The 27,714-nt window shown below is 51.0% G+C and overlaps 4 protein-coding genes across 5 annotated transcripts; 2 read left to right on the top strand and 2 right to left on the bottom strand.

Annotated features, from left to right (window-relative positions):
* Positions 1–2,347: 2,347 nt before the first annotated feature.
* FARSA (phenylalanyl-tRNA synthetase subunit alpha) lies at positions 2,348–10,153 on the bottom strand. The gene is made up of 13 exons (XM_081136870.1): positions 9,972–10,153; positions 7,891–8,028; positions 7,702–7,800; positions 7,507–7,625; positions 6,505–6,597; positions 6,284–6,412; positions 6,092–6,207; positions 4,221–4,305; positions 4,032–4,131; positions 3,769–3,937; positions 3,611–3,688; positions 3,336–3,450; positions 2,348–2,738 (listed from the first exon to the last, which is right to left on the bottom strand). Exons 1-13 carry the CDS (start codon positions 10,116–10,118, stop codon positions 2,600–2,602), a joined length of 1,527 nt encoding a protein of 508 aa, XP_080992996.1. The 5' UTR covers positions 10,119–10,153; the 3' UTR covers positions 2,348–2,599.
* A 2,850-nt stretch (positions 10,154–13,003) lies between these two features.
* Positions 13,004–17,075, top strand: CALR (calreticulin). Its single transcript, XM_081137158.1, has 9 exons — positions 13,004–13,187; positions 13,569–13,670; positions 13,854–14,057; positions 14,730–14,824; positions 14,917–15,126; positions 15,208–15,321; positions 15,407–15,550; positions 16,134–16,226; positions 16,307–17,075. Exons 1-9 carry the CDS (start codon positions 13,097–13,099, stop codon positions 16,502–16,504), a joined length of 1,251 nt encoding a protein of 416 aa, XP_080993284.1. The 5' UTR covers positions 13,004–13,096; the 3' UTR covers positions 16,505–17,075.
* A 1,890-nt stretch (positions 17,076–18,965) lies between these two features.
* Positions 18,966–25,252, top strand: RAD23A (RAD23 homolog A, nucleotide excision repair protein). Of its 2 annotated transcripts, none has more exons than XM_081137284.1 (9): positions 18,966–19,210; positions 20,567–20,728; positions 20,897–21,078; positions 21,218–21,273; positions 21,406–21,533; positions 21,784–21,862; positions 21,977–22,110; positions 23,957–24,121; positions 24,201–25,252. In XM_081137284.1, exons 1-9 carry the CDS (start codon positions 19,139–19,141, stop codon positions 24,312–24,314), a joined length of 1,092 nt encoding a protein of 363 aa, XP_080993410.1. In that variant the 5' UTR covers positions 18,966–19,138; the 3' UTR covers positions 24,315–25,252. The 2 variants fall into 2 exon arrangements, with proteins under 2 accessions (XP_080993410.1, XP_080993409.1); XM_081137283.1 differs by having other exon boundaries at positions 19,011–19,210; positions 21,977–22,167; positions 24,201–24,938.
* A 160-nt stretch (positions 25,253–25,412) lies between these two features.
* Positions 25,413–27,375, bottom strand: GADD45GIP1 (GADD45G interacting protein 1). The gene is made up of 2 exons (XM_081137285.1): positions 27,020–27,375; positions 25,413–25,767 (listed from the first exon to the last, which is right to left on the bottom strand). The coding sequence occupies exons 1-2, from the start codon at positions 27,367–27,369 to the stop codon at positions 25,449–25,451; spliced, it is 669 nt and encodes a 222-aa protein (XP_080993411.1). The 5' UTR covers positions 27,370–27,375; the 3' UTR covers positions 25,413–25,448.
* Positions 27,376–27,714: the final 339 nt, after the last annotated feature.

Below are 27,714 nucleotides of genomic sequence, written 5' to 3'. Positions count from 1 at the left end.
GGCAGTGGGAATCCAGTCATATTGCTGAGCCTTTCTGTGGGAGTCTCTGTCCTGGGCCACACACACTAGGACACACATCTTGACACCTACATTCTGGAAAACATGGATTTGAATCTGGGTTCTATCTCTTACCAGTGATGATGATCATAAAACTGCTACTCACTCTCAAAACCCATCTTCATCTACTACCAAGCAGATAAAATCTAAAATATCTGGCTATTATAAGGGTTTCAAGGATAAAACATCTGGAACATACCAAGAGTTTAAAAATGATAGGTAACATTAGTATTTCATGGTAAAAATACAAGTTAAACAAAATTCATCTTCCCACACCATCAGATTTGAAAATTGGAGGACTAAGAAAAATATCAAAGGCTTACTGTTAAGCATATACACACAAACACAAGCACATGGAACCCAAACAAAAGCAACAAACAAGATGCAGGATGATTTTTATGGTGCATCATTTGAATGACTTTTAAAAACATGCAGAATGAAAAACCATGTCTTGGAATGTAAAATATACTAGTAAAAATGTTTAAACATGAAAATGATAAACATCAAATTCAGGAGTGGGTAATAACCTGAGCAGGGTGGGGATGAAAGGAACTAGGACAAGCCCATAGGGTCCTCAAACCCATCTGTCAGGTCACATAGGTCTAAAAACTGAAAGTTCTAAAGCAAATACTATAGTCAATGCTCAGATTTGACCAAAGTAGGGGTGGGGTGATTCCTGATTGTTAAATTATGCTTTACATGTTCTTTACCCTCCTCAGCTATTTTTCAGTAAGGCCTTTACCCCTCCATTTCTGTATTTATGTCTCCAGAGTACCCTCCCCCCATGCCAGCTCCTGAGGGCAGGGACCTGAGTCTACTTTGCCCGCTGCCAAGGCTTCATTCAGGTCATAAAGTGTTGGCACTTAGGAGGTATGCACTTATTGCATGAATCAGTATTTTTCTGTATGACTAAATTATTTAACTTGAAATAGAGATTTGACTGAGGAGCCCTTGGGAGATTGGTACCCACAGTGCCCTGGGATCAGTGATGCCCATGGCCTCAGTTGACTTGTCAACTTTGCTGAGTGTGCCAGTGGCCTTGTGAGCTGTCCCAAGAAACTGTCCACTTTTTTTGTTGTTTTTAGATTGATTGATTTTAGAGAGGGAGACATCGATTTCTTGCTTTATTTATTTATGCATTCATTGGTTGATCCTGACCAGAGATTGAAACTACAACCTTGGTGTATGGGGATGACACTCTAACCAACTGAGCTACCTGGCCAGGGCTTGTCCATGTTTTCAAAAGTGCATTGCCCCAGAATATGTGGGGTGAGCGATGTGGCAGCTGAGATTTGCTTTAAAATATTTCTACAGAAACATACAGGAAATGAAGCTCAAGTGTGAGATCCCAAACACTGTTCAATGGGAGCAATGGGCTCACAAAGCTGTATCCTATTCACCTATTATGGGCTCATTTAACATCCTTATGAGAATTTTAAAGTAGTTTTTTATTTGGGGGGTGCAGAGCTGGAGGGATGAACAGGTGGGGAGCGCAGATGACTTTCAGGATAGTGAAAATACTCTGTATGATACCATAATGATGGATACATGTCATCATCCATTAGTCCAAATCCATAGAATGTGCAACACAGAATGTACTGTTGTTCACATGATGTGTCAATGTAGGTTCATCAGTTGTAACCAGGCATCACTCTAGTGGGGATGCTGATAGTGGGGAAGGCTGTGCAGATGTTGGGGCAAGGGGTATATGGGAAATCTCTGTACCTTCCACTCAATTTTGCTGTGAACCTAAAACTGGTCTAAAAAGTCTTTAAGCCCTGGCCAGTGTGGCTCAGTTGGCTGGAGTTGTTCCATGCACCAGGAGGTTGCCAGTTCTATTCCTGGTCAAGGGCACATGCCTGGGTTTCGGGCTCAAACCCTGGTAGGGGGTATGCTGGAGGTGGCCAGTGGATGTTATGCTCTCGCATTGATGTTTCTCTCTTTCTAAAAATCAATAAAATATTCTTTAAAAAAAAGAGTCTTTAAAAGGAAGGGGAGGAAGCTTTTAAAAGCTTAGCTTGCTTGCCCTCCCAAATGTCCCTCCGAAGGGACAGGGGGTCTGTTTTGTTGACCTAGAAGAGGGCCTGGCACCAGTAGGTGATGAGTAAATGCTTGAAAGAGCTCATCTTTTCTGGGGGTGGGGACTAGCTGAAGCTGATCAGGAGGCCCTGATGATCCATGACCCCCAATCCATCACCCCTCACACCAGCACCCAAGTTCCCTCCCATCAAGCAGCACTTTGAGCTGGGAAGCCAACAGGACCGCACTACCCCCAAGGAAAGGCACCAGATGAAGGCAACTGCCCACTTTATTAGCCAGCAGCAGGGCTCCCTAGGGCCCACCCTCATACATGGACATCAAAACAAATGGGTTACCTACTCCCCTACCCCTGGGACCCTGGGGCAGGTGGGGAAGAGGATACTAGGAGCAGGGAGATAGCCTCACAGAGGCCTCATAAATACAAGGGGGTCCAATGGCCAGGGATGCAAAAGGCTGGGCAGCAAGGGGCTCGGGGTGGGTGGCCTGTCCAGGGTGGCCCATGTCATGTGGTCTCCTGTGTCTGCCGGGACCCCCTTTCGCCATCCAGGCGACATAGGGGGCTGTCGTACACCATCTGCAGGTTCACCTTGTGGCCTACCAGCTCACGGATGTTGTTGATGTTATATTTGATCATTGTTGGGCTTGAGGGAGAGAGGGGACACCAGGTCAGGTCCTTTCTCCTCTGATCAGAACTTCTCTGAGGGCTCTCACCTTCCTCAGAATAGAATCCCAAGTCCTCCCCATGGCCCACAAGGTCCTCTACAATCTGCACTATCACCTCCTTCTCTACCCCCTCACTTCCAGCCACACTGGCCCCCAAACACAACAGGCACATTCCAGACTCATGGCCTTTGCACTGGCAATTCCCTCTGCCTGGAATGCCCCTCCCCAAATACCCTCCCAGGTAATCTACCACCAGTCTACTCAGATGCCACCTCCTCTGTGAGGCCTTCCCTGACAACCTCCTCTCCTTAGCCCTTTCTGCTGTGCTCTCTCTCTAGCAGTTACTGTGCTTAGGCACACTCTAGGCATTATTTATTGAATTTACTTATTGTCATACTTCTCACTCTACTAAGACCCCTACTTCCCAGAGGCAGGGGTGTGTGCTATTTATTCACAGCATAAAACAGAGCACATAGCAGGTGCTCACTAAAGTTTGTTAATGAATAAATAGATGGTGCTGAAGATCTGCAAGACCTCACGCCAGGCGCCTAAACAAAGCAGCTAAACACACTCACCGCTCCAGAGAGAGGCCCCAGGCAATGACTGACACATTCTCAGGGAGCCCCATGGGCAGCAGCATTTCTGGACGGAAGAGCCCGGAGTTCCCCACCTCCACCCACTTCTTCAAGCCTGTGGGGGCAGAAGAAGGATGGGGTAACTCATGTGAGTTATGTTGGGCCTGGTAGTAAACTTGGGCGGCAGGGTGTGGGCTTGGCAGTGAGGAGACCAGGCTAAAGAGGGGACAGCCTCAGACCTCCCTCCCTTCCACAGTACTGGGTCCCACCCTGACCTTGGTGGTAGCTGAACACCTCCATGCTGGGCTCGGTGTAAGGGTTATAGGCTGGCTTGAAGCGCAACTGGGTGATACCTAGGTGGAAGACAAGGCTGGTGACCCAGGCATCCTCATGCGGCCCCACCACCACCACCTGCCCCAGCCTGCCTGCTCACCCAGTTTGTTGAAAAACTCCCGAAGGACACCCATGAGGTGGCCCAGGGTGAGGCCATGGTCAGCCACAACACCCTCGATCTGGTGGAACTCAGCCAGGTGCGTGGCATCCAGGGTCTCATTCCGGAACACACGGTCAATGGAGAAGTACTTGGCTGGTGTGAAGGGTTTCTGGGGGTGACAGACAGGCGAGGCCAAGTCATAGGTCAGAAGGTCAGTATGATAGTCCCCTCTCTGTCCCCATGCTGCTCAGGCCCAGCTGTACCTTCTGGGCCAGGCGGTAGAGGGCACGGGCACTGGCTGCTGTGGTGTGTGTGCGCAACAGATTTTTCCGGGCCTCGTCCAGCTTCCAATTGTACTTGTACCTTTGGGAGGAAATCCAGAAGTCCATGCTGTGCCATCAGGTTCCCAGCTTCCTTCCCCCCAACATCCCAAAGTCCTGGTCTTGCCTCACCCCTGTGAGCCATAGCCACCCTGGGAATGCGTCCGCTTGACCCGATGGACGTAGTCCATGGGGAGCTGCAGGGCCTCAGCTGGATCTGGGCAGGACAGAGCATCATATGGTCAGTCAAGAAGCATTTCTCAAACAGCCACTGCACAGAGGACAGACAGTGACAGGTGCAGTCCCACCTTTGCCTGCCATCGCAGCTAGAGGGCATCTGGGAACACCTGAGTTAGTCATATCCCTCCCTGCCCAGAATCTTCCATAGCTCCCATCTCAAAGGGAGAAAAAGCCAAAGTCCTCTCTGTGGCCCCCAGATAGCTCTGTTCTCATCCCACCCACCCCTAACTCATCACCTCCTCCAGTCACAGAGCCTCCCATCTGATCTGTGAGCACACCAGGCACGTTCCAACCTCAGGGCCTTTGTATTGGCCACTTCCTCTGCCTGGAACTTCTGTTCTCAAGATATAGCTCCCTTTCCCACCTCCTTTGGTCTCTGCTTAAACAAAGACTTTGTGTGTGTGTGTACATGTATTTTATTTTTGGTTAATTGTCACCTGAGAATATTTTTCCATTGAGTTTTAGAGGCAATAGAAGGGAGGGAGGGGCAGGGAGAAAGAGAGTGAGAGAGACATCAATTGGTTGCCTCTTGCTCATGCCCCAACCAGGACTGGGGATCAAACCTGCCACCCAGGTAAATGCCCTTGACTGAGAATCAAACCTGCGACCCTTCAGTGCACCAGTTGATGCTGTAACCATTGATCCACACCGGCCAGGGATGGATGGATGGATAGATAGATTTTAAATATATCTTTATTGATTTCAGAGAGAGGAAGGGAGAGGGAGAGAGAGTTAGAAACATCAATGATGAGAGAGTCATTGATCGGCTGCCTCTTGCATGCCCTTGACTGGGGATGGAGCCCGCAACCCGGGCATGTGCCCTGACCGGGAATTGAACCCCGATTGCCTGGATCCTAGGTCGATGCTCAACTGCTGAGCCACGCCAGGCTGGGCTATATATTTTTTTTAATTGACTTTAGAGAAAGGAAGGGAGAGAGAGAGGAGAGAGAAAGAGACATCTATTTGTCATTCCACTTGTTTATGCACTCATTGGTTGCTTGTTGTATGTGCCCTGACTGGGGATCAAACCTGCAACCTTGGCGTATTGGGACAACGCTCTAAGGAACTGAGCTACTGGACCAGGGCAGCAGACTTCATAAAAGTACATGCCACCCAGGTCAAATGTTGTTCTCTCTCTGAGCCCTAGTTTCTTCATCTGTAAAAGGGGCTAATCATACTACTTCCTATAGTTGGTAGGAAGATTAGAAGAGCAACTAGTGTACAGTGAGTGCTTAGTAAGTTTAGGGTGCCATGGCAATAATGATGGCAATGATACTGTTGCTCCCAGCCAGGTAATGGGCATCTAATGGCCTCACTTGACATCCTACTGATTGGGGAGACAACAATCATTGTGGAAGTCATTCAATTTCAGACAGTACTAAAGACTGTGGGAAGAAAAAAAAGAAGAAATCAACGGAAACCAAGGTTGAAGATTAAGGGTGAGGAACTTTTAGAACACAGGGGGACAAAGGCATGTTAAAATGCACTCTCTGAAATGATGATACATGAATGGACGTTTGATACTAAAGCCCACCATCAAGATCCAGGAGAAAACAGTTCTCAGCAGAAGGCACAGCACAGGCAAATGCCCTGAGGTGGTCAGGAGGGCTGGTGGAAGGAGGAAATCACAGAACTTAACATGACAGGCTCACAGAAGCCTTGTTGGCCTTGCTGAGGATGGAGTTTACCTGTAAAATGGTACGTCACCCCAAAAGGCTCTGCTTAGGCCCGGCACCTCTGATGGTGCGGCGGGGCCCACCCACCTTTCAGGAAGAAGGTGTCATGCTGGTCTCGTGCTGGGTGCTGCTGGGGCTGGAAGAGTGCATCAAAGTTCCAGAAGGAGCTCTCAATGAAGTTGTCGGTTGGCATCTCAGTGAACCTGGCAGGACATGTGGCCTGACTACTGTGCCTGTGCCCAGTGACTGGCCCAGCTCCACCCCTAGCCCCATGCTCACCCCATCTCTAGGAAGATCTGCCGGAACTGGGTGCGAACTTTCAGTAGGGGGTGCAGGTGGCCGCTATCAGGGAGGACGCCATGGGCCAAGAAATTGTAGGGCTTAAAGGGCCGGTCCCGCCAGGAGCCACTATGGGTGGAGATGCAGGGTACAGGGAATTGGTGAAGACTGCCCACCCCTACCTCCCCTTCACTGACCCCTGACCCTGGGGCTGCCCCTACCTGGAGATCATCTCTGGGTTCAGCTCCGCCTCCTGCTTGGAGATACTGGTGCTGAAGGCACTGCCTTTGCTCACCCAGTAGGTCTTCAGGGTTCTATAGCCAGAGGAGGGAAGGGGACACCAATGTCAACTTCTCTAAGACGCTTCCCTTGACCTCCCATATAATGCTGACCCCAACGCCACCCACCAAGTCACTCTGCTTTATTTTCTTCCTGATGTTTATTGTCACCTGAAATCCTTTTATTTGGCGCCCACCTACGTCCTGAGTTCATTCATTTATTCATTCAATAAACACTTATTGAGAACCTACTGTGTTCCAGGGCCCATTCAAGGCACTAAGCATGCAGCAGGGAGTTATAATAATAGTTAAAGTTTAGATTAATAAAGTTATCCTATGCCAGCTCTGTTCCACTGAAGTCACCTCACAATCTTGTGAAAAGGGGCCATTTTACAGAAGAGAAAACTTGAGTCCTAGAAAGATCAGGTGACTTAGTCAAGGTCACAGAGCTAGTAAGTGGTGGAGCCAAAACTTGCATTGGGCAGACCACCTCCATTCAGTATCTGCTCAAAGGGGATGCAGCCCTGTGAGAGCATAGAACCCAGCTGTCCAGGTCCCAGCATTCAATCAATTTCAGGAAGGGTTTAGGATTGTGAAAGAAATAAACAGGGAAAAAGAGACAGAGACTAGGAGTGAGCAGCTTTTGTGGAAATTGCAGGGAGAAAATGTGGCCTCTGTAAGCTGACACGTGTGCAGGAGTTGGATGCTGGAACCTGCTCTGAAAATCAGTAGTAAGATCATTCTTAGCAGAAGGCATAGCATGTGCCAAGGCCTTGAGGTGGCATGAGCCTGACCTGTGTGCTTGACAACCGTAGTGTGAAGAGGGGCTGGGATGGACTTACAGAACCATAGCCCACTGTGGCCAGAACAGCTCTCCCTTCCCTTCTCCCACTCCAGGGCCACACAGGTGACATGGGTCTGAGGCTGAGGGTGGCAGCCACTCACACTTCAGTCAGCAGCTTCCTTTTCTTGAGTTCACTCCTTTCTTTTTCACTCAGCTTCTCAGCCTGTCCACCCCGGACCATCTGGAGCCGCCGCTGCACCTCATCCTCCACGCTGTCCACCTGTCACAATGATGGGATGATGGTTACGGGGGGCTGTGAGGGCCAGAGGAGCACCTGCTTGCTCACAGAGACTCACCACTCGGAACACCCGGGGCCCATCAGCAGCGCTCTTGTCCACACGGATCCACTTGTTGGACATGGCCTTGCTGAAGCCCACCTTGCCACTGGGCAGTCGCTAAGGGAATAAGGCTACAGTGAGGGGGGCATGAGGGCCACCTTCACCCCATCACCTCCCTAGGCCCTGCCCCCCCTCCCAGGGCCCTACCATAAGCTCACTCTGGGCCAGGCCTTCTGGGGGGACACTGTGAAACACCCGGGCCTCATGGCTGCCCTCCCGGTCAATCTCCTTGCCCTCAGCAGTAAGCTCCCAGTGCTTGGTGGAACGTAGCTCAGCCTCAATGATCTGCAGGAAAAAGAGGACACAGGCAGGGACAAGATTCAGAGCTGGGCACCCCCTTGCTGCAACACTGGAGCCAAGGTCAAAGCACATCTTAGCGGGCTTCACATCTCAGCTGCATTACTTCCAAGCCAAGTGATCTACCCTTGCTGAGCCTCAGTTTCCCTTCTGTGATACAGGAATAACAATAAATACAGTTCATACCTCTACGGTGAGGTAAAGTACTATGGGTGTCACCTGGCAGAGGTCAAATTCTATTACTTTTGAACCTGGGAAATACGCATTTTTTAACTTGGGGAAGATTTTTAAGATCTAAGATGAACTGACTTGTCTCCACATTTATACATTCACATCTCAATGACTAAAGCATCAGAGAAAGGTCCAGAGGTCCACATTACACGTGGGAACTTGAAGCTCCAAGATTAGGATAGGGTTCAGGTCACAGAGAGTGGCAAGGCTGGGTGGGGCTCACAGGTCCTAGCTCCCCCTTCATTCTAATTCCCCGGTCTGCTCCTCACTTGTTAGGTGACCTGAGGAAAGGTGCTTAACCTCCCTGAACAAGTTTTCTTATCCATAAGAGCAGGGTGTGGTGGGTTCTACTCCAGAGGGTTGTTCTGAAGAGTGACTAAATTAATACACAGAAAGGATGTAGGGTGCTTAGCATGCAGCAAATGCTGCATACATTCTAACTATTACTATTATTGTTATTATTACCATCGTCAGACTGAACCACATTAAATTGCCACTATTTAAGCCTCTATGACACAAATGTCAATTTCACACCAGTCAAGATACTATCACCCCACACACTATAGCTTTAATCCCTTCTCAGAATTGACAACATTGGATTCTGCAGCCTGACCACCTAATTTCAAATACAGGTTTGCCTGTCCCTTCTAGTGACACTGCTCAAGTTATTGACCAGTACTTAGGAGTGGTCACATGTGCAAAATGGGGACAATAACACTACCATCATCCTATGGTTATGGCAAGGATTGAATGATAAATAGAGCTAAGAGTGGGTCACAGAACATAAGCATGATGAATGAACAACCCAGATCTATTTTCTATGTCTTCCCCCTGTGGATCCAGCCTCCTGGGTGGCCCAAGGGCCCCTCTGCATCCTCTTCCTGTGGCTCCATCACCCTTCACTTTTCGAAGTCAGAAGGCTGGGTTTCATTCATGCTCCCCTTGCCTTGCCATGAATCTCACTTCATTCCCTCTCCTGAATAACCTCTTCATTCCAGCTGCCTCCCTACAGCCAGACACCATGTCTTCTAGTTTGGGGATGTGCTAAGCCTTTGCCCTCCTTTCCTAGTCTTGTATCCTGCCCCTGTCGGTCGTTCCCAAGAATGATGTAGGCAACACACACGTCAGACTAGCTCCAGACGTGTGAGGGACCAGAAGACCTTGCAAATTCTGGCTCTGTGGCCTCTCTCACCTCTCACCCTCCCACTCCTAACTGATCCCTAAAATGCCATGGCTTTCCTCCTCAATGCAGAAACCCGACTCAGCTGTCACTTTCTCTGGGATGGTCTCCCTGACCCACTGACTCAGCTGTCACTTCCTCTGGGATGGTCTCCTTGACCCCAAGGCTAGATCAGCTATTACCTCTGGGTACCCTGTGCTTCCTCCATCACTCTAGTCACGTATCTCCCCCATTAGGCCGCAGTCTCCCTGAGGATAGCGATAGCGTCTTTTTGTCCACCATAGTAACCCCCCCAGCCCAACGTTGATCATCCCCTCAGTGGACGTTTTCTGCATGAGGAACGTCAGTGCATCAGGGTCCTTACTCGTTCCTAACTCCCTGCCTGCGCACCCAGAGTTGAACACATACAGTTATCCCTAACTAGGCCTGAGGGAGTTTGGCCTGGAGGCACCAGCGTCCTCCTGGCAAGCGAACTCCACGTGCCAAAGCGTGGAGGCCCGGCATCTCAGGCCCGGCTCACCTCGCCCAGCGCCTGCAGACTTTTCACGGCGCCCACTACCGCCTGGTGCTCCACGCCCAGCTCGGCCGCCAGCTCCGCGCTGTCCAGGCCGCCATCGGCCGCCTCCAGCCGCCGCAGCAGCACTTCGGCCACCGGGCCATCCGCCATAGTTATTTCCCAAGCGCTTAGTGTGTCCCAGCCGGGTCTAGAACCACCGGAACCGGAACCGGCGCCGAAGCGTGCGCCGCCATCTTGAATGTGTCTTGCCGTGTTGTAGGGCTCAGGGCGTTGCCATCTTGAGTGTGTCTGTTGAATTCAAAGCGCGGAAAGGACTCAATGTTTACCTCCGCCTTAGCTGGACTTGTGGTGTCCGCTTGACTGGAGAGGTCAAATTGATTGACCTAAAGGACAGAATCACAAAGTTGTTTTAAGTTTCATCTAGTCCCACCTGCAGCGGGCTGTATAACCTTGGACTTCCTCCTTCTCTCTCCCTGGAGCCCTTAACCCTCTGGGATTCTCTTACCTTAGAGAACTGTGGGTGGTGGGCTCCAGAGCTAATCATTCTGCTGATGTCAACTACTTTTAAATTTTCAAAGAGCGGCTGGGTAGGGACCATCCCCATTTATAGAGGGGAGAGGGACCCACCTAATAATAGTTATAGTCCAGGTAGCAGCTAATCTGTACGGACCTCCACCTGTGTGCCCAGCCAAGCGTTAAGTGCTTCAGGTGTGTTATTTCATTTTCTCCAAAACTTTATGATGTAGATACTGATATAATCCCCATTTCACAGATGTGAAAACTGAGGCTCAGAGGGTGCTATGATTTGCGCATGGTTCTACAAGGAGCTGGTAGAGATGGAATCAGAAATTGTAAACACCTCAGATCCCATCCAGCTCCCTACCCCACGCTCTGAGATCAACGTCAGGGCAATAATGCATGGTCTAAATCAGCATGGGCCTATAGATATATAACGTGACACAAGTGTAATTTTATATTTTCTAGTAGTAACGTTAAAAACAAAATGGGTGAAGTTAATTTGAAGAACTAACAAAACCTAATATATTCATTTATCACTTAAATGTTTAATATAACATTACTAGTGAAATATTTTACATTCTTTTTTCCGTACTAAGCCTTGAAAATATGTGTCTTTTACACTTACATTACATTTCAGTTCAGACCAGTCACATTTCATATGGTCAATAGTCACATGTGGCCAGTGGAGACTATTAGCACAAGTACATTCTAATCCCAGACCTGCCATTTATGTCACTCAGTCAAATCTCTTAATCTTTCTGTGCTTCAATTTCCTCACCTGGATGGAGATAATATGAGCCTAGGTTGTTGTGAGAATTGTGACATAGTGCCCACACATGTATGCAGTATTTGTTAATACTAAATTGAATGTGGATTGTGTGTCAGGCACTATTCTAACTAGTATGCCTTTATTCACTTAACCATCACAATTGTTATTTTAACCTAGAAAATGGGGTTACTAATATCCCCCAATCCTGACCGTACAGTGAAGTACTGATAAAAAAACACACCTCAGAATGCATTCCTCAAAGTCCCTTCTTTCCTTCAAAGCACTTTCCTCATTTAAAAAAAAAAAAAAAAATTAATATCCTCAAGTGTCCTTCCTTCCGTCACAGATCAAGTAGGTTTTAAGCCTGCTCTGTGTCAGGTGCTGCAGGAGACACTGGGGGATGGTGAAGTGAACAAGACAAGCATAGTCTACCCTCAGACAGGAAGCACCAAACCCATGTGTCCATGGCACTTGGTGGAAGGGAGGGAAGACAGGAGGGTCAGTGGCAGGCCTGCAGTGATCACTCTAGACTTGAGGCTCCTCCTAAGGGGGCCAGGATACAGCCAGGGACAGTCCACTCCTAAGTTCCCAGGTCCAGAGTCTTTTTGTTCAGAGTCTGGGAAACCCCTAGCCCTCCCTTCTTCCAGAAGACTGGAGGCAGGGAGCTGGTGTTCCAGTCAGTCACGTGGCTTTGGCTTCAGAAGACTCTGGACTCAGGAGTCCTGCCTCTCTCCCTTAGACCTTATCTTCTTTACCATCTGTCTCCTTTTTTCCTCCCCCACGGAACCCCTGCCCTCTCATCTTTAGCCGTTTAATTGCAAAAGCCAGGCCGTTTGTGGAAGACCACAAAGCGGCGACCCCTTTCATTTACTGGTGGGAATGGGTGGAGGGGGCGGGGTGGTAAAGGAGAGGCAAGCTGCGACTAGGATAACAACCCTACTGGGCCCTAGGAATCACAGCCTATAGTCATAGCTTCGAGACTTCTGGGCTTCCTTCTCTCTCTCCCAGGATATCCTTAAAAGATTTGGAAGCATTTCAGCTGGGCAGCAGCTGCCCAGGGTCGCTCCTCCTGGCTCTCAGGAGCCTCTGTGACTTTAGAGGCTGCCTTGCCGCAGGTCACATAGCAGCAGTCGTCCAGGCTACCAGATACTAGCGGCCACACGGAGGAGAGAGCTAGCATTCTCTCTGCGGGCCTGCATGACTGTGAAGACCCGGATGCCCTCTGCCTCATACTGGGAGGGGCAAGGGGTGCGGGTGTTGGGGGGAAGGAGAGAGATAGAGACAGCGCGTCGTAGTGGGAGTTCCCCAGATGCAGGGTAAAAAACCTTGCCCACACCTCCATGCAAAGGGGACAGGAGCAGGGGAGGCTGGACCAGGGTCCAAATCCTGCAGGGTGACACCTGAGCTCGCGCGGATTCTTTAAACGCCCAGATCCTGAGCTGCGCTAGCGGACGAGGGCGGGGTTGGACCAAGGTCTGGTCACATGACCTGGCCTGAAGGGCTGGAGGCCCCCACCGCACCGGTGGGCGTCCACCAAAACGCGTGGTCGACCCTCATTGGCCACTGGTGCGGCCAATAGAAATCGGCCATCTGGGAACCCACTGTTCCGAGGCACAGCCTAACATGCTAAACTGAGGAGGGCCCAATGGAAAGTCAGGGCAGTGACCTTTAACCAATGAAAAGGTATGAGGGGCGGGCCAAGAGGTAGGGCCAGGTTGGTTTGAGGAGTGATCGTGTATAAAAGCGCACGGCCAGCGGTAGCCTCCGTCCCTGCTGCAGAGCTGCTGTTGGAGAGGTGACTTAAAGGGCCCGCCGCGCGCCGCCGCCCCCTCGGCCCGCCATGCTGCTACCTGTGCCGCTGCTGCTCGGCCTTCTCGGCCTGGCTGCTGCTGAACCCGTCGTCTACTTCAAGGAGCAGTTTCTGGACGGAGGTAACGTCTTGCCCCGCCTCGAGACCCCCCCGACGACACGACCGGCCCCCCCGCCCAGATCTGCGTTGTCGCCTGTAATTACTATTCAGAGGGCCAACACGGTGGCCCGGGGGACTAGAGCCGCAGGCGATCCTTCTTTCCGTTTCTCTGGGGAGCATGGAGGGCTCAGTGGCCTCCTGCGGTGGGAGTTGGGATTCGTCCGAGAATATCTTAAGCCACAGGAGGTGTCAAACTGGAGGTTGGGGTGGGAGCACTCGGGGGATTTCCTTCATTGCCTGCAGCAGTTTGTGGCTCCTGGTAGATCTGTTTCGGCAGCCGCGGGGGTGGGGGGTGGAGGAAGAATCAGCACAGCCACGCTTACCTGCCCCTCTGGTACTGTAGATGGGTGGACTGACCGCTGGATGGAATCCACACACAAGTCGGATTTTGGCAAATTCGTCCTCAGTGCCGGCAAGTTCTATGGTGACCTGGACAAAGATAAAGGTAAGAACCTGGGGCTGGTTCCTCAGGTCCAGGAGGACTTCCTGGAGGAAACCCTAGTCACTGATAACCAGGGCATCCTCTGGAGCAGGGCAGGCAGAGGAAGGGGAATGGTTGTCTGTATCTTTGATTCTTAGGGTCCTGGGGATTGGGGCCAGCTGTGACATCACTACTGTCCTCTACTAGGGCTGCAGACGAGCCAGGATGCCCGCTTTTACGCCCTGTCTGCCAGATTTGAGCCTTTCAGCAACAAGGACCAGACATTGGTGGTGCAGTTTACTGTGAAACACGAGCAGAACATCGACTGTGGGGGCGGCTATGTGAAGCTATTTCCAGATAGTTTGGATCAGACTGACATGCATGGAGACTCTGAATACAACATCATGTTTGGTGAGGGGACCCGCCCTATTGCTGACCTATCATTAGAGGGAGACTGAGACCCATCCATGGGTTCTTATAGCCTATGAAAAGTAGTCTTAAGAGCCTGGGAAACATATTTTCAGGCTTTCCTTTGAAGGAGAAACTGAGGGGATTGTCACAGCTAGTAGTGTATTGTTGCATTGTTATTGTTAGTCTAAGGCTGTTCATTTGTGTAATCTTATGTAGGTATTTTACAAGTGAGAATACTGAGTTGTACAGAGTGGATTTTTTTTCCCCCTCTATGCTCCACTCATTGTCCCTAAGAGATAGTCAAGGTCTGAGTTTTTTGAGTCTTAATGGACCTGTGTTTAAGAATCAAGCCTGCCTTTTTGTTGTTGTTTTTTTAAATATATCTTTATTGATTTCAGAGAGAGGAAAGGAGAGGGAGAGAGAGAGATAGAAACATCAATGATGGTAGAGTCATTGATCGGCTGCCTCCTGCACACCCCTGACTGGGGATCGAGCCCGCAACCCGGGCATGTGCCCTGACTGGGAATCGAACCCCGATCGCCTAGATCCTAGGTCGACGCTCAACCGCTGAGCCACGCCTGGCCGGGCAAGCCTTCCTTTTGTAAATAGTGGTGGGAGGCCTGGCAATGGTGGGCCATATGTGGCCCTTAACTGGACCTGCTTCTCACCTAGGTCCTGACATCTGTGGCCCCGGCACCAAGAAGGTTCATGTCATTTTCAACTACAAGGGCAAGAACGTGCTGATCAACAAGGACATCCGTTGCAAGGTGTGCCTGGAGGGGAGGTAACAAATAGCTACCTGGGGTAGGCTCAGAGGCCAGTCTAGTAGGCAGGGCCACTCATCTCCTGCCTTCTTTAGGATGATGAATTCACACACCTGTACACACTAATTGTGCGGCCTGATAACACCTATGAGGTAAAAATTGACAACAGCCAGGTGGAGTCAGGGTCTCTGGAGGATGATTGGGACTTCCTGCCACCCAAGAAGATAAAGGATCCTGATGCTTCAAAGCCTGAAGACTGGGACGAACGGGCCAAGATTGATGACCCCACAGACTCCAAACCTGAGGTTGGTGCTTGGGCAGGGGCTCCCCACCATAGAGGGGTGGTGGACAACTGGGATGACTCTGATATCCTTGTGTACTTTTAGGACTGGGACAAGCCCGAGCACATCCCTGACCCCGATGCTAAGAAACCTGAGGACTGGGATGAAGAAATGGATGGAGAGTGGGAACCACCGGTGATTCAGAACCCAGAATACAAGGTGGTCCTGGGCCTCCAAGCAGAGTGGGGTGCACAGTAGGGAACACACTGACCTCTGCTCATCTTCTGGTTCTCTTCTTCCGCAGGGCGAGTGGAAGCCCCGGCAGATTGACAACCCGGATTATAAGGGCACTTGGATCCACCCAGAGATTGACAACCCGGAGTACTCTCCTGATAGCAATATCTATGCCTATGAAAACTTCGCCGTTCTGGGCCTAGACCTCTGGCAGGTGCGATGTGGAGGGAATAGGAGGATCCCTAAGGGGCCTCAAGTGGGTAGGATTCAATCCTAGACAGGTCTGAGCCTAAAATGGTGCGTTTTCTGAAGAATTTCCTGGCCTATCTCTCTGGAGTTCTCACAGCCCCCCCCCCCCCCTTGAGGTTCTGTATACTTTGTGCTAGGCACTCCCTCAAGAACCTTTATCTGAACCAACTCATTAACTGGCCCCAACAACCTAGAAAGTGGTTAGATAGTCCCATTACAAAGTAAGCTTCATAGGGACTATGTTTTTATCTGTTTTGTTCAATGATGTACCTTCTGTACCTAGAACCTGGCACATAGTAGGTACTGGAAAAATATTTGCACAAAGAGGTGAGACCCCATTATACAGATGAAAAAGCTGAAGTACAGAGAAGTTACCAGTCCGAGGTCATATAGGTGGGAAATGGCAGAGCTGAGTTTTGATCCCAGTCAGCTTGTTTTTTTAATTGCAGTGTTAGGCTATGGCATTGTCCATTGGTTATGGAACCCGAGGCCAGGGCCATGGGGTGTCCCCTTTGACCATCCATCCTTCTATCCTCCTGCCCCCCCAGGTCAAGTCTGGTACCATCTTTGACAACTTCCTCATCACCAATGATGAAGCATATGCTGAAGAGTTCGGCAATGAGACGTGGGGCGTCACAAAGGTGGGACTAGTCCATTCCTGGGCGGGGGCCGGCGGGCAGGCAGGTGGGGGCCAGGCCCTGAATGTGTGTGCTCCATGCAGGCAGCAGAAAAGCAAATGAAGGATAAGCAGGATGAAGAGCAGAGACTGAAGGAGGAGGAGGAGGACAAGAAGCGCAAGGAGGAGGAGGCAGACAAGGACGACGAGGAGGACAAAGACGATGATGAGGATGACGAGGACGATAAGGACGAGGAGGAGGAGGAAGATGGTGCCGCTGGCCAGGCCAAGGATGAGCTGTAGGGGCCACTCCATCGCTTCCAGGGCTGGACTGAGGCCTGAGCGCTCCTGCCACAGAGCCGGCCGCGCCAAATAATGTCTCTATGAGACTGGAGAACTTTCCTTTTTTTTCCAGGCGGGTTCCAATTTGGGGTGGATTTTGGTATTGTTTCCCCCCCCACTTTTTTTTATTGGTGTTTTGTCTCTTGATTCTCCTTCAGCACCCATCTTTGACATCTTTGCCATCTTTGCCTTCCTCTGTCCCCTTCTGCCCCCTTAGATCCCTTAGTTCCCCCTCCAGCCTTCGGGCATATAGGGTGTGGAAGAGAAGCCCTAGGCCCAAGATTTCATCTCTTCTCCTTCCTAGAGCCCAGAGGGGGGCAGGAGAAGAGGATGGCACCCCCAGCCCCCCAGCACTGAGGAAGATTGGGGCTCCTAGGGCCTGAGCTCTGACACCCCCACCCCACCTGCTCCCTTTCTCCCCTGCCTTCATTACTGGGCCACTTCTGGGTGGGGCAGTGGGTTCCAGCTCAGTTCACACTGAGAATGTAAGAACTACAAACAAAATTTCTATTAAATTAAGTTTTGTGTCTTCCTCCTGTGTCTCCTTCTGGGGGAAGACAGACATCAGGGAACCAAAGGTGGCTTTTTTGGGGGCGGTGACTCCAGTAAGTCTCATTTTTCAGCCACTAAAACATCAGCTGAATGTCCCATAAGGTTACAGGGGCCTTTGTTTACCCCCACAAAGCACTGGGAGAAGGGGAACTAAGTGCCATTTCAAATACTTCAGGTAGTAACTCACTGAGTCCTTTTACCAAAGTGGTGACTTTTGGTTGTATTACCAGTTCAGTTTGATGAGGAGAGACAGGTCCAGAATATATTAAGAGGTGGGGCAGGGGTTTAAACCCACACCTTAGACACCATCTTTACCATCTATTTTAACCATATGTATGTACTTCTTACCTATTATGGAGCAAGACTACATAGAGCAATTTGATAGTGATAAAAGCTATTCCTCTTACAATCACTTTTCAGAGAAGGTATTCAGTGGGCAAGTTGGGATTTAAACTTCTTGAAGGAAAAACAGTGGCCCCAAGGTAGGGTGCAGAGATTGAGTTGGTGCAGAGATGGTAGCAGAGGAAGGTCTGGGTTTCTAAGGATGGCCTAGGCCTGCCCTGTTGGGGTTCACAAGCCTGCCACTGAAGTCCAGCAGGTAGTTGGCAGCTGATGATTTGCAAGAGAGGTAGGAAGCCTTCAAATGGGTATGGCCTACTCTGGTGGAAGTTTCTAGGCTCAGGGCACATAGTAAAGGGAGAAGCAGCAGGACCTGGTTACAGCTGGGCAGTGGGTGAGGTTGGGTGACTACCTGGTTGCAGGCTTGGGTGAGTGCTTGGATGGGAATGGTGAGAAGAGCAGGTTTGGAGGGAGGTAACAGTCCAGGATGGGGGCATCTTCAATACCTGGGAGATAAGCCCAGCCTCACTTCCATCTAGTTCCCCAAAGCACCCAACCCCTCAAGTCTTTGTTTTTTGGATGTTCCTCCTTCAAGTTTCCCTCCTGTGTCCTGTGGCTGAGCCCCAGTCCTTTGGGAAGCTACAGGATTGGTATATCCAGGACAAGTTTATGGACTTATGTATTCAATGTAGGACGGCCTTGAAAGTTAACGTCTTCATTAAATACTTTTGGGGCCAGGCTGGGGATAGCGGGGTGAGCAAAGTGGTTGGGAAAGGAGCAGCAGAGAGGTGGAAGACCCAAAAATTTGAGTTGTAGGATCATTACAAAAAGTCCCTCTCTCCCTCAGGAATGAAGCCACAAAATCGCTCCATGTCTCAGCTTCCACAGACAAATGCAATTTTTTTTTTGAATTTTCATTTGTTTAACTGTTGATCTTTCAAGTATTTCCGGTCCTAAATTCTAGTTTCAGGGCCTGGTAGGGTTGCGGTCAGGGTGGCTAGACCAGAATAAAACTCAATTGGACCATGCAAAAAAGATGAAGACTAGCCTTGGCTGGTTTGGCTCTGGTTGGAGCGTTGGCATGCGGACTGAAGGGTCCCAGGTTAGATTCCCCGTCTGTACCTCAGTTGCAGGCTGTATCCCTGGGCCTGGTTGGGGCATGCGGGAGGCAACCAACCCATGTGTCTTTCACGTAGCTGTTTTCTCCCACTCAGAAGCAATGGAAAAAATATCCTGGGGTGAGTATTGGAAAAAAAAAAAAGACTATGGAGAAATACAAGTATCTATAACAAGTAGTAAAAATTTTTTGTTCAATCAAGGGTCAAAGTAGGGACATCGGAGCCATTTTGTGGCCCCATGACGTCACTGCTAACGGGCGTGGCGTCACTAGAAGAAGCCACGTGACAGGCCTGTTCTCAGAGCCAGAAAAACTCCTTTCCTGCAGAGCAGAATTTAGCGTGCGCATGCCTGGCCCGAGGTGGCCTCCTACGCATGCCCGCGAGTGTTAGGACCGCAGGGGGCGGTGTGTGAGGGAGACGCGGAGAGCGCGCGCGGGCGCGCATATCACGTGTTTTGATAGTCGGCGCGCGCAGCGCCTGCCCCGGAAGCGGTCGGCTAGCGGCGCGGCTGGGCGCTAAGATGGCGGCGGCGTGAGTTGCATGTTGTGTGAGGGTCCCGGGGCCGCCGCGTCGCTCGGGCCCCGCCATGGCCGTCACCATCACGCTCAAGACGCTGCAGCAGCAGACCTTTAAGATCCGCATGGAGCCTGACGAGACGGTGCGAGCCAGGCTGGAGCCCGGGATGAGAGTGACGGGTTCGGGGGGGTGGAGGGGCGGGGGGGGGGCGAGGAGGATGGCGCGGTCCCGGGCCGGCTCACCTCTCCCAACCTGCCTTTCCCCACCACCCTGTCCCCCACCCCCATTAGTTTGCGGCCTAGCCCCAGGTGGCTGGAGCGGCTCTCACGGTCCCGTCTCCAGACGAGGCCCCACCCCCGGGGCGCCTGCCAGGCCCTGGGTCTAATGTCAGTGCTCTCGCGCGGCGCGGGAGACAGGCTTGGATGCCCGGCTGGGCTGCGCTCCCCGGGACAGGGGCTCTGAGTTCTCAGCTTTGCAGGCGTCTCCTTGGGGCCTTGATGGCCGAATCTAGGAATAGCCGCCAGGAGTTGCCCACTGATGACGGCAACGACGATAATAATGATAATAAATGTTCTGAGTTTCAGTGGTCCTTGTTTGTTGGCCGTTTGTTCTTTGCTAGTTGCTGAGTTTTCACTGTTACTGTCTTACTAAAAAATCTGCAAACAGGCTTGTCATTCGGGGACTCTGACTCACTTTACAGATGTGGAAACCTAGGGTTAAGGAACTTGGCCACAGTTAACATACACCGAGTAATGGCAGATCTAGGATTCAAATTCGGTTCTGCCTTATGTCAGAGCCCATGGTCTAAGCATTATTCTGCTTTTTTAGCTGAAAGGAAATTTTAGGATCTAACAAACATATTGAGTGTTTAAGTGTGTGTTTGGCACTTTTTGTACAACTGCCTCATGAAGGAGATACATCTACTTTCAGTAGAAAAGGAAACACGCAGATTTCTTTTGACCTGCCCAACTGTTGACTTTGGGGAAAGTTACTTAACCTCCCTGTGCCTCCATTTTCTTAAATATAAAATGAGGCTGTTACCCATTTCACCCAGTTACTGTGAGGCTCTAAAAATGTGGTACATATACATTTACGACAGCCCTATTAACTTAGGTGTTCTCAGTAAACACCACTGTCTGCAGTGTGGAGTGAGGAACCCTCCTATCTCCCCTAGGTTATGTTTTGTATTTCACCACACTTTACACCATCTGAAATACATATTTGTTTTTTTTCTTCCCCACATGAGTGTCATCTCCATGAGAGCAAGGACTTGTGTTTTGTTCCCTGCTGTGTCTTAAGTGCCTGAAACAGTGTCTGGCACATTATAAGTGTTCAGTAAATACTCTGTTGAATGTTGAGATGATCAAATGAACTCAAATCTAGCATGCTTGACTATGAAGCTTAGTTTCTCTGTCATCAGGACTTCCAGCCTCTTCCCCCCAAGCTAGAAGGGAAGAGAGAATCTTGAGGTTTGCAATAACTGTATTCTTTCCTATAGGTGAAGGTGCTAAAGGAGAAGATAGAAGCTGAGAAGGGTCGTGATGCCTTCCCTGTGGCTGGACAGAAACTCATTTATGCTGGCAAGATCCTGAGTGATGACGTCCCCATCAGGGACTATCGAATAGATGAGAAGAACTTTGTTGTTGTCATGGTGACCAAGGTGGGTGAAGTATGCCGGTTGTGAGGATTACATGAATTAGCTGGGAAGCTGGCAAGAGCCTGTGTGTCTATGAGAGATTAGCTGTGAATAGGGCGGCGCCAGGATGTGACTGGATGTTGAGGCTTGATAGGGATACTGATGCCTGCTCCCTTTTTCTGGGTGTGACAGGCCAAAAACAGCCCAGGCACCTCAGTACCCCCAGAAGCCTCATCCACTGCTGCCCCTGAATCCTCCACATCCTTCCTGCCGGCCCCTGCCTCAGGCATGTCCCATCCGCCACCTACCGTCAGAGAAGACAGGAGTCCATCGGAGGAATCAGTCCCCACGACATCCCCGGAGTCTGTATCAGGGTAAGGCAGGGAGCGGCAGCCCCAGGTTGGGCCGTGTCCTCCCAGCACATTCCAGTGCCCACATATATGGTCTCACACACCCAGGGGGAGGGCAGGCCACCAGAAGCCAGGGTCCGATTTCTCTCTCTTGAATTTGCAGCTCTGTTCCTTCTTCAGGTAGCAGCGGGAGAGAGGAAGACGCAGCCTCCACGCTAGGTGGGTGGGCGGACCCTGGGGCAGAAGTCACTGGGTGTCCCAGCTATCAGTTGGGCTTTGTGTGGTTCGGGAGGGTCTGGGAGATGCCCTTCCCTCTTCCTGGTGACCCAGATCTTGCTGCTCCCTCCACAGTGACTGGCTCTGAATATGAGACGATGCTGACGGAGATCATGTCCATGGGCTATGAGCGGGAACGGGTTGTGGCAGCCCTGAGAGCCAGCTACAACAACCCCCACCGAGCTGTGGAGTATCTACTCACGGTGAGGTGGGGGTGCTGCCTTTTGGGGAGGCTTCCACAGAGTACATGGGCTTCAGTACCCTGATGGGTGGTCAGGGAGGCAAAACTTGCCCCCAAAGCCTTTGGGCCATGGTTCCAGCCAGGAAAGGCTTTCTGCAGAAGGCTGGACATGAGCAGATGGGTGGGTCTCACCTGTCTCTTGCCAGGGCTGAGAGAGCAGGAGGGAGGCAGCGGGTGTTCTGTGCACTAGAACTAAATAGGACCCCTGACAGGGAATTCCTGGGAGTCCCGAGCCAGAACACGGTTCTGTCCAGGAGAGCCAGGTGTCTGAGCAGCCGGCCACAGAACCAGGTGAGTGAGTTGGGAGGTGTGCATGTGGGGTGTTTGCTGTCATGGATCTGACTCCTCCTCAACCCCCATGCTTCTGGGAGCCCAGGGTCTGACTACATGCCTTCCTCCTGCCAGCGGGAGAAAACCCCCTGGAGTTCCTGCGGGACCAGCCCCAGTTCCAGAATATGCGGCAGGTGATTCAGCAGAATCCGGCCCTGCTACCTGCCCTGCTTCAACAGCTGGGCCAGGAGAACCCACAGCTTCTGCAGGTGCGGCCCTGGGGGCTCAGAGGGAGCCAGTGTGGCCAACATCTCCCCTTCCCTATGGTAACTACAGCCCCAAAAAGGGAGCCTGGCCCAGCACCCTATGTAGGCTTTCTTCTATACTTGGAAAACTGGACTAACAACAGTCCCGTGGTGCTTCCTTTGACCTAATGATCTATACTGTTTTGTGTATCCTCCCAATCACCCTGTGAGGGCGTGGTACTGTCATCATTGCCCTCATGGAAGAAGATACCAGAGGCTTGGAGCAGCCCAGCAGCTGGTGGAGTGTATGTCTGCCTCTAGTTTCTGGGTCCTGTGCTCTGCCTTCTGGGTCTTGTGGTTCTGACCGTCTCTGCTCCACATACAGCTGGTGCTTCATTCATGTCATGCCAATAGGGTTTCATTGCAGCACTCGGGACCACTATGCCCCAGTTGGCTCTGAGTCCTCCATGAAGGCCTGCCTCTCCCGATTCAGGACTGGCCGTCTGCTGCTTTTTCTTGCACTTCTGTCTTCTTTTTTCCTTCTTTCTTTTTTTAATCCTCACCTGAGGATATTTTTTCCAGTGCTTTTCAGAGAGTGGAAGAGAGAGACACATCAATTGGTTGCCTCCCACACATACCCCGACCGGGGTTGGGGATCGAGTCTACAACCAAGGTGCGTGCTCTTGACCTGAATTGAACCTGGGACCTTTCACTCTGAGGGCTGATGCTCTAACCACTGAGCAAAACCAGCTAGGGCTTCTTTTTTTGGTCTTTTATTCTTTACCACTTCTGTCTTCTATGCTGGCTCCTCCTGCTCACCTCCTCCAGATATTGAGAGCCTAGGCTGCACACCTGTTCTTTATCTGCACTCAATCCTCCCCATATATCATCCTGGGGCCTTCACTCTGTGGTGACCCCCAAATCTGTGTAACCAACCCAGACCTCTGGATGTCACACTTTTCCATGGCTGACTTGATGCCTCCATGAAAGTGCTTTCCAGATGTCTTAAGTTTTCAGAACAGGATCATCCTCCCATCCCTCTCTGTCCCCACAAGGACGAGCCTGGGGTTGCTTGAGCCCTAGTCCCTGGGGGCCTGCTGGGGTTGTCTATCACCTGTTACGTCTGCTCTACTTCCAGAACATCTCAGTCCAGCCCCGCATTCTACTTCCGTGACTGATACCTCATCTCCCACCTGGTTGCCTGGCAGCAGGCCCCTGTTTCTGTGCAGCCCTCCCAGTCTATTCTCCATTAGGAGCCAGAGTCCTTAATTAAAAAGCACTTTCTTCATGGATGTGAAAATTGTCAGATGTACATAAAAGTAGGAAGAGTTGTATCAGAGCCCCCAGATAGGCAGCATCCAGATGAATTAATGTTTTTACCCATTACCACTGTGGTATCCCATCACACTAGAAGACAGCAGTAGGTTCGGTTCCTGCTTTCCTCTCTCATCTCATTTCTGTTTCTTCCCTCTCCTCGTTTACTTGGTTTTTGGATCATGTTTCTGGGATTTGCCAAATGCATCTCACCCTCCAGCCTTTTCACTTGCTATTCTACCTGAAGGAAACTTCCTTTCCTACTGGCCTAAAATTAAAATGTCTTTCCTAGCCTAGTGTCTGCTCTACTGTGTGCTAGGCCCAGTACTTATATTGTAAATAATTGTTCATTTATTTGCTTGTTTATGGCCTGTCTTACCACCCTGGAACATCAGCTCCACCAGGGCAGGGTCTGTTTACCAGTGTATTGCTATTTGGCCAGAATAGGGACCTTCAAGATACCTACTGCGTAAATGAATAACAAGGGCTGTGATAGGCACATGGGGAGGTGGCCCAAAGGCCTTAGGGTCACCATTCCTTGCCCTCTTACCCACAGCAAATCAGCCGGCACCAGGAGCAGTTCATCCAGATGCTGAATGAGCCCCCTGGGGAGCTGGCGGACATCTCTGACATTGAGGGTGAGGTGGGTGCCATAGGGGAGGAGGCCCCACAGATGAACTACATCCAGGTGACGCCGCAGGAGAAGGAAGCTATAGAGAGGGTAAGAGGCCTGGCTGAGGGGCAACCCTACTGGTGGGCAGGCCCCCACCCCTTTCTCATACCTGCCCATCTTCCCACAGTTGAAGGCCTTGGGCTTCCCAGAGAGCCTGGTGATCCAGGCCTACTTCGCCTGTGAAAAAAATGAAAACTTGGCTGCCAACTTTCTCCTGAGTCAGAACTTTGATGACGAGTGATGCCAGGAGGCCAGGCCGCCTACTGCACCCACCCTACCCCCAAATCCACAAAAGTTTTATAAAAGAAAAATATATATATATTCATGTTTATTTAAGAAGTGGAAAAAAGTAAAAAAACCTTAAAAAAAACACCAACCAACCCAATATCCCACCCTCCTGAAGTGGTTCCCATTCCCATCTTGGCCTGAGAAGACCTGGGCTAGACAGCTGTCCCCCATCCCCTGCCTTACCCCAGCCTGCTCCAAGGAGCTGGCAGGACTGGAGGCAACAGATGGGCCCCTCTTGGCCTCTGTCCCAGCTCCCTGCAGCCAGATGGAGAGGTGGCTGCTTGCTTCCTCATACCCTGAAGAACCCCTAAGACCGCTCTACCCTTCTAGGGTAAGGGGAAGCTAGAGCCCCAAACTTTGATCCTCTGTTGGGATGGCCCAAATCTTCCCATCTGGGTTGAGCACAATCTGGCCTTGGCCTCCATCCTGCATCCCTTCAGTGGGGAGGAGGCGGCCAGGCTTCTCCTCGCTGGGGAAGGGGTAACATCAGAGCCACTCTGGAGGTTAAGGCCACCCCAGAACAGAACAAACAGTGTCTCTGATAAAGATTTTGAAGTGAATAAAGTTTTAAAAGCCCATGCTGTGGTCTGTGCCTGCTGGGGCTTCCCACTCCAGCTTGTCTGGCTTTGGGGGCTAGTTGGACACAGGCAGTGTAGAAATGCCAAGCAGCAGCAGAGAGGTCTGCCAGCCTGTGCAGATTGGGGCTCCCAGTGTATCCTCCTCCCTCAGAAGCTGTCTCATTCCCCTGTAATGGGCCTCAGCCCCATCTTGATCTTGGAAGAGCTTGCTTCTTCCTGCCCCCCACCATCATCACCAGTCTGTTTTGGCTACATTTCTTCCCTGGCAATTACTGGAGATTAATGTTGGTAAACAGAAGCCTTCTTCTCTGCCATCTGCTCCTACATTACTTCCCCATTGTATCCCCTGTTCTCTCCTCCTGAAACATGACCTAGAGTCCCCTAGTGAGCAGTGCCAGGGAAGGGTGGGGGATTCCTGGCCCCAGGTATTGGGGAGGGGTACAGTGAGAGAGGACACAGCTCTCCAGAGGTGGGACTGTTGGACAGCAGGTTTTATTGAGGAAAAAAGCTCAGGAGCTGGGTGCCATGGAGGCTGCTGGGTCCTGGGCTGCAGTGGCAGCCATTGTAGCAGCTCGAGCCTCCTTCTTCTGTCTTTGTTTTTCCTCCTTGAGGCGCTTGCGCTGCTGCTTCTCCAGGTCCTGCAGCAGCTCCTGGAAGCGGGCACTCCTTGGGTCCACGTGGTAGCCCAGGCGCTCCTGGGCCTCTGCCTGCAGCCGTGCCCGCCGCTCCTTGTCTGCCTTCTCCTTCTCCCTGCGCTCCTGCTGCTGCCGCCGCCAGTTCTCAATCATCTGTGGCATCTTGGCCATGCTCTCTGCAATGAGCTGCTCCCTGCAAGGGAAGGAGGGTGGACAGTGAGGAAAGTGACACCCAGCCAGAGCAGCACCCATCTACCCAAATCCCACCCTCAAGCCTTTGCTTACATCGTGCTTCCCAAGTCCTCCATGGAGATAAAAATCTGGGAAGATTTATCTTGGCCATTAACTGTTAGGAAAAGTCCTTAACTAGTGAAGAAATAGGCAGTAGAGATGAACTAATTTATGTGTGACCTAGAGCATGAGAGGGCCAAGCCCCAATAACCCCAGGAGCAGATCCCAAATTAACATTTCACTGAGCTCTACTGAGCCATCTGAGTGCCACACATCACGCTGGGCCATTCCCACAGACATCACTGTCTACAGTAAGCCAGGCCCAGTTCTAGGCACAGGAGTAAAGGCAAGAAATGGATTGGACCTTCCCATCCAATCTTGAGTTTGTAGGTGCCAGTAATAGCCCCATTTTAAGGATTACAAATGTGAAGCAGGAAGAACTAAAGCCTCATGACGGTTATCCAGCTGGGGTCCGGCAGAGACAGGAGACTAGGGTTCACATCCCATCTCCATTGTTCACTGCCTGGGTAACTACTGGTGACTCCGCCTCCCCAGGCCTCAGTTTCCTCATTTCTAAAATGAGGGTGTTACCCCCTTCATCTTAGAGCTAATGTGAAGACAAGAACATTGAACACCAAGAACACACTTGGCCTGCTCCCCCAACTTGCCTGCTTTGGCTGGCTCCTCACTCCAGGAAGTGGCACTATCCTGATGCCCCTGGTCTTACCTTCATACTCTGGTTAAGTCTAATGCTTTAGACCTACTTCCAAGACCTGTGCTTTTGATTCCAGACCCCATCACTTTCCACTGATGGCCTGGCTGTTCCTGAAAACATTCCTACCTCAGGGCCCTTGCACTAGCTGTTTCCTCTCCCTTGTGTGGTCATTCTGGTCTCTGCTTAAACATCAAATTTTAAGTCCCAAACCGAAGCCGCCCTCCGACTGCACTCTTCACCAAATTTTATCTTCCTAATGGTTCTCTGTTGCCACCTGAAATGTTTTGTTCCCTGCTGTGTGTGTCTTCCGCACCTGGGAGAAGGTCTTGCACACAGTAGGCGCTCAGTAAAGATTTGCTGATGCGTGAACACTCATAAGCCTGCTTTGCAGTTGGGTTAGCATGCACGTAAATCTACAGCAATGCAACCCCCGCAACAAGCGCCCGTTGGGGTACAATTCACGCATCCGGCAGCGGAGGGCGCGACCAATAGCACGCACCTGGCCTTACGCTTCTGCTCCTCGGCCAGCTGCTGCATCCGCACTGACTCCTGCATGGCCGCCAAGCTCGGGTACCATTCGCTCTCCTCAGCCTCCAGCTCGCGTAGCTGTTCCTGTGACGGCCATAGCGAACCGGCAGCCACCCCGGAGGCTGCGCCGTGCCGCGCGAACTGCTTGGCTGCGTAGCGCGGCCCCAGCTGCCAGCGCGGGGTCAGTGGGTCATCTGGGTCCGGCCACCAGGGCCCCGGCGAGCGGCGCGGGGGAGGCGGCGCCCGGTAGGTACGGAAGCCTGGGCCCAGTGTTGCCGCCAGCCCGAGCAGGCTGTGTACCTGCCGTACGGACGCCGCCATCTTGGCTGTGTGGGGTCCTTGCGGGCCGGCTGGGCTGGCCAAGGCGCTGCCTGCGCTCAAGGTCACAAGGGGGCGGAGCGGAATGAGGAGTGTCCCTGCGACCTCAGTTCAGGGCAGTGGGGAGAAGAGGGGTCCAAAAAATTTTTACACATCTTCAAGTCTAATTTAAAATGTTATTTTAGCGATTATTTATTAAAGTAGTATTTAAATTTTAATCTTACATATTTGAAATAGCATTTAATGTTTATATTAAATTTAAATATTTAACATTTATTTAAACAATAATTTGAATAACACGTTTAACTTTCAATTTTAAATCAGCCTACATAGTTTATATTTTAATTT

The sequence above is a fragment of the Miniopterus schreibersii genome (genome assembly GCF_964146895.1).
Source record: "Miniopterus schreibersii genome assembly, chromosome: 4".
Taxonomy (NCBI): Eukaryota; Metazoa; Chordata; class Mammalia; order Chiroptera; family Miniopteridae; genus Miniopterus; species Miniopterus schreibersii.
This window is presented reverse-complemented; position numbering and strand designations above follow the sequence as displayed.

Coding starts and splice junctions, on each gene's coding strand:
- GADD45GIP1 (XM_081137285.1), bottom strand. CDS start 27,369: ATGGCGGCGTCCGTACGGCAGGTACACAGCCTGCTCGGGCTGGCGGCA. Junction 25,768..27,019: donor GAGCAGAAGCGTAAGGCCAG/GTGCGTGCTATT, acceptor CTTCCCTTGCAG/GGAGCAGCTCATTGCAGAGA.
- CALR (XM_081137158.1), top strand. CDS start 13,097: ATGCTGCTACCTGTGCCGCTGCTGCTCGGCCTTCTCGGCCTGGCTGCT. Junction 14,825..14,916: donor ACAAGGACATCCGTTGCAAG/GTGTGCCTGGAG, acceptor TGCCTTCTTTAG/GATGATGAATTCACACACCT. Junction 16,227..16,306: donor AGACGTGGGGCGTCACAAAG/GTGGGACTAGTC, acceptor TGCTCCATGCAG/GCAGCAGAAAAGCAAATGAA.
- FARSA (XM_081136870.1), bottom strand. CDS start 10,118: ATGGCGGATGGCCCGGTGGCCGAAGTGCTGCTGCGGCGGCTGGAGGCG. Junction 7,801..7,890: donor TGGCCCAGAGTGAGCTTATG/GTAGGGCCCTGG, acceptor TTATTCCCTTAG/CGACTGCCCAGTGGCAAGGT. Junction 4,306..6,091: donor TGACACCTTCTTCCTGAAAG/GTGGGTGGGCCC, acceptor TGTCCTGCCCAG/ATCCAGCTGAGGCCCTGCAG.
- RAD23A (XM_081137283.1), top strand. CDS start 19,139: ATGGCCGTCACCATCACGCTCAAGACGCTGCAGCAGCAGACCTTTAAG. Junction 21,274..21,405: donor AGACGCAGCCTCCACGCTAG/GTGGGTGGGCGG, acceptor CTCCCTCCACAG/TGACTGGCTCTGAATATGAG. Junction 21,863..21,976: donor GCAGCCGGCCACAGAACCAG/GTGAGTGAGTTG, acceptor TCCTCCTGCCAG/CGGGAGAAAACCCCCTGGAG.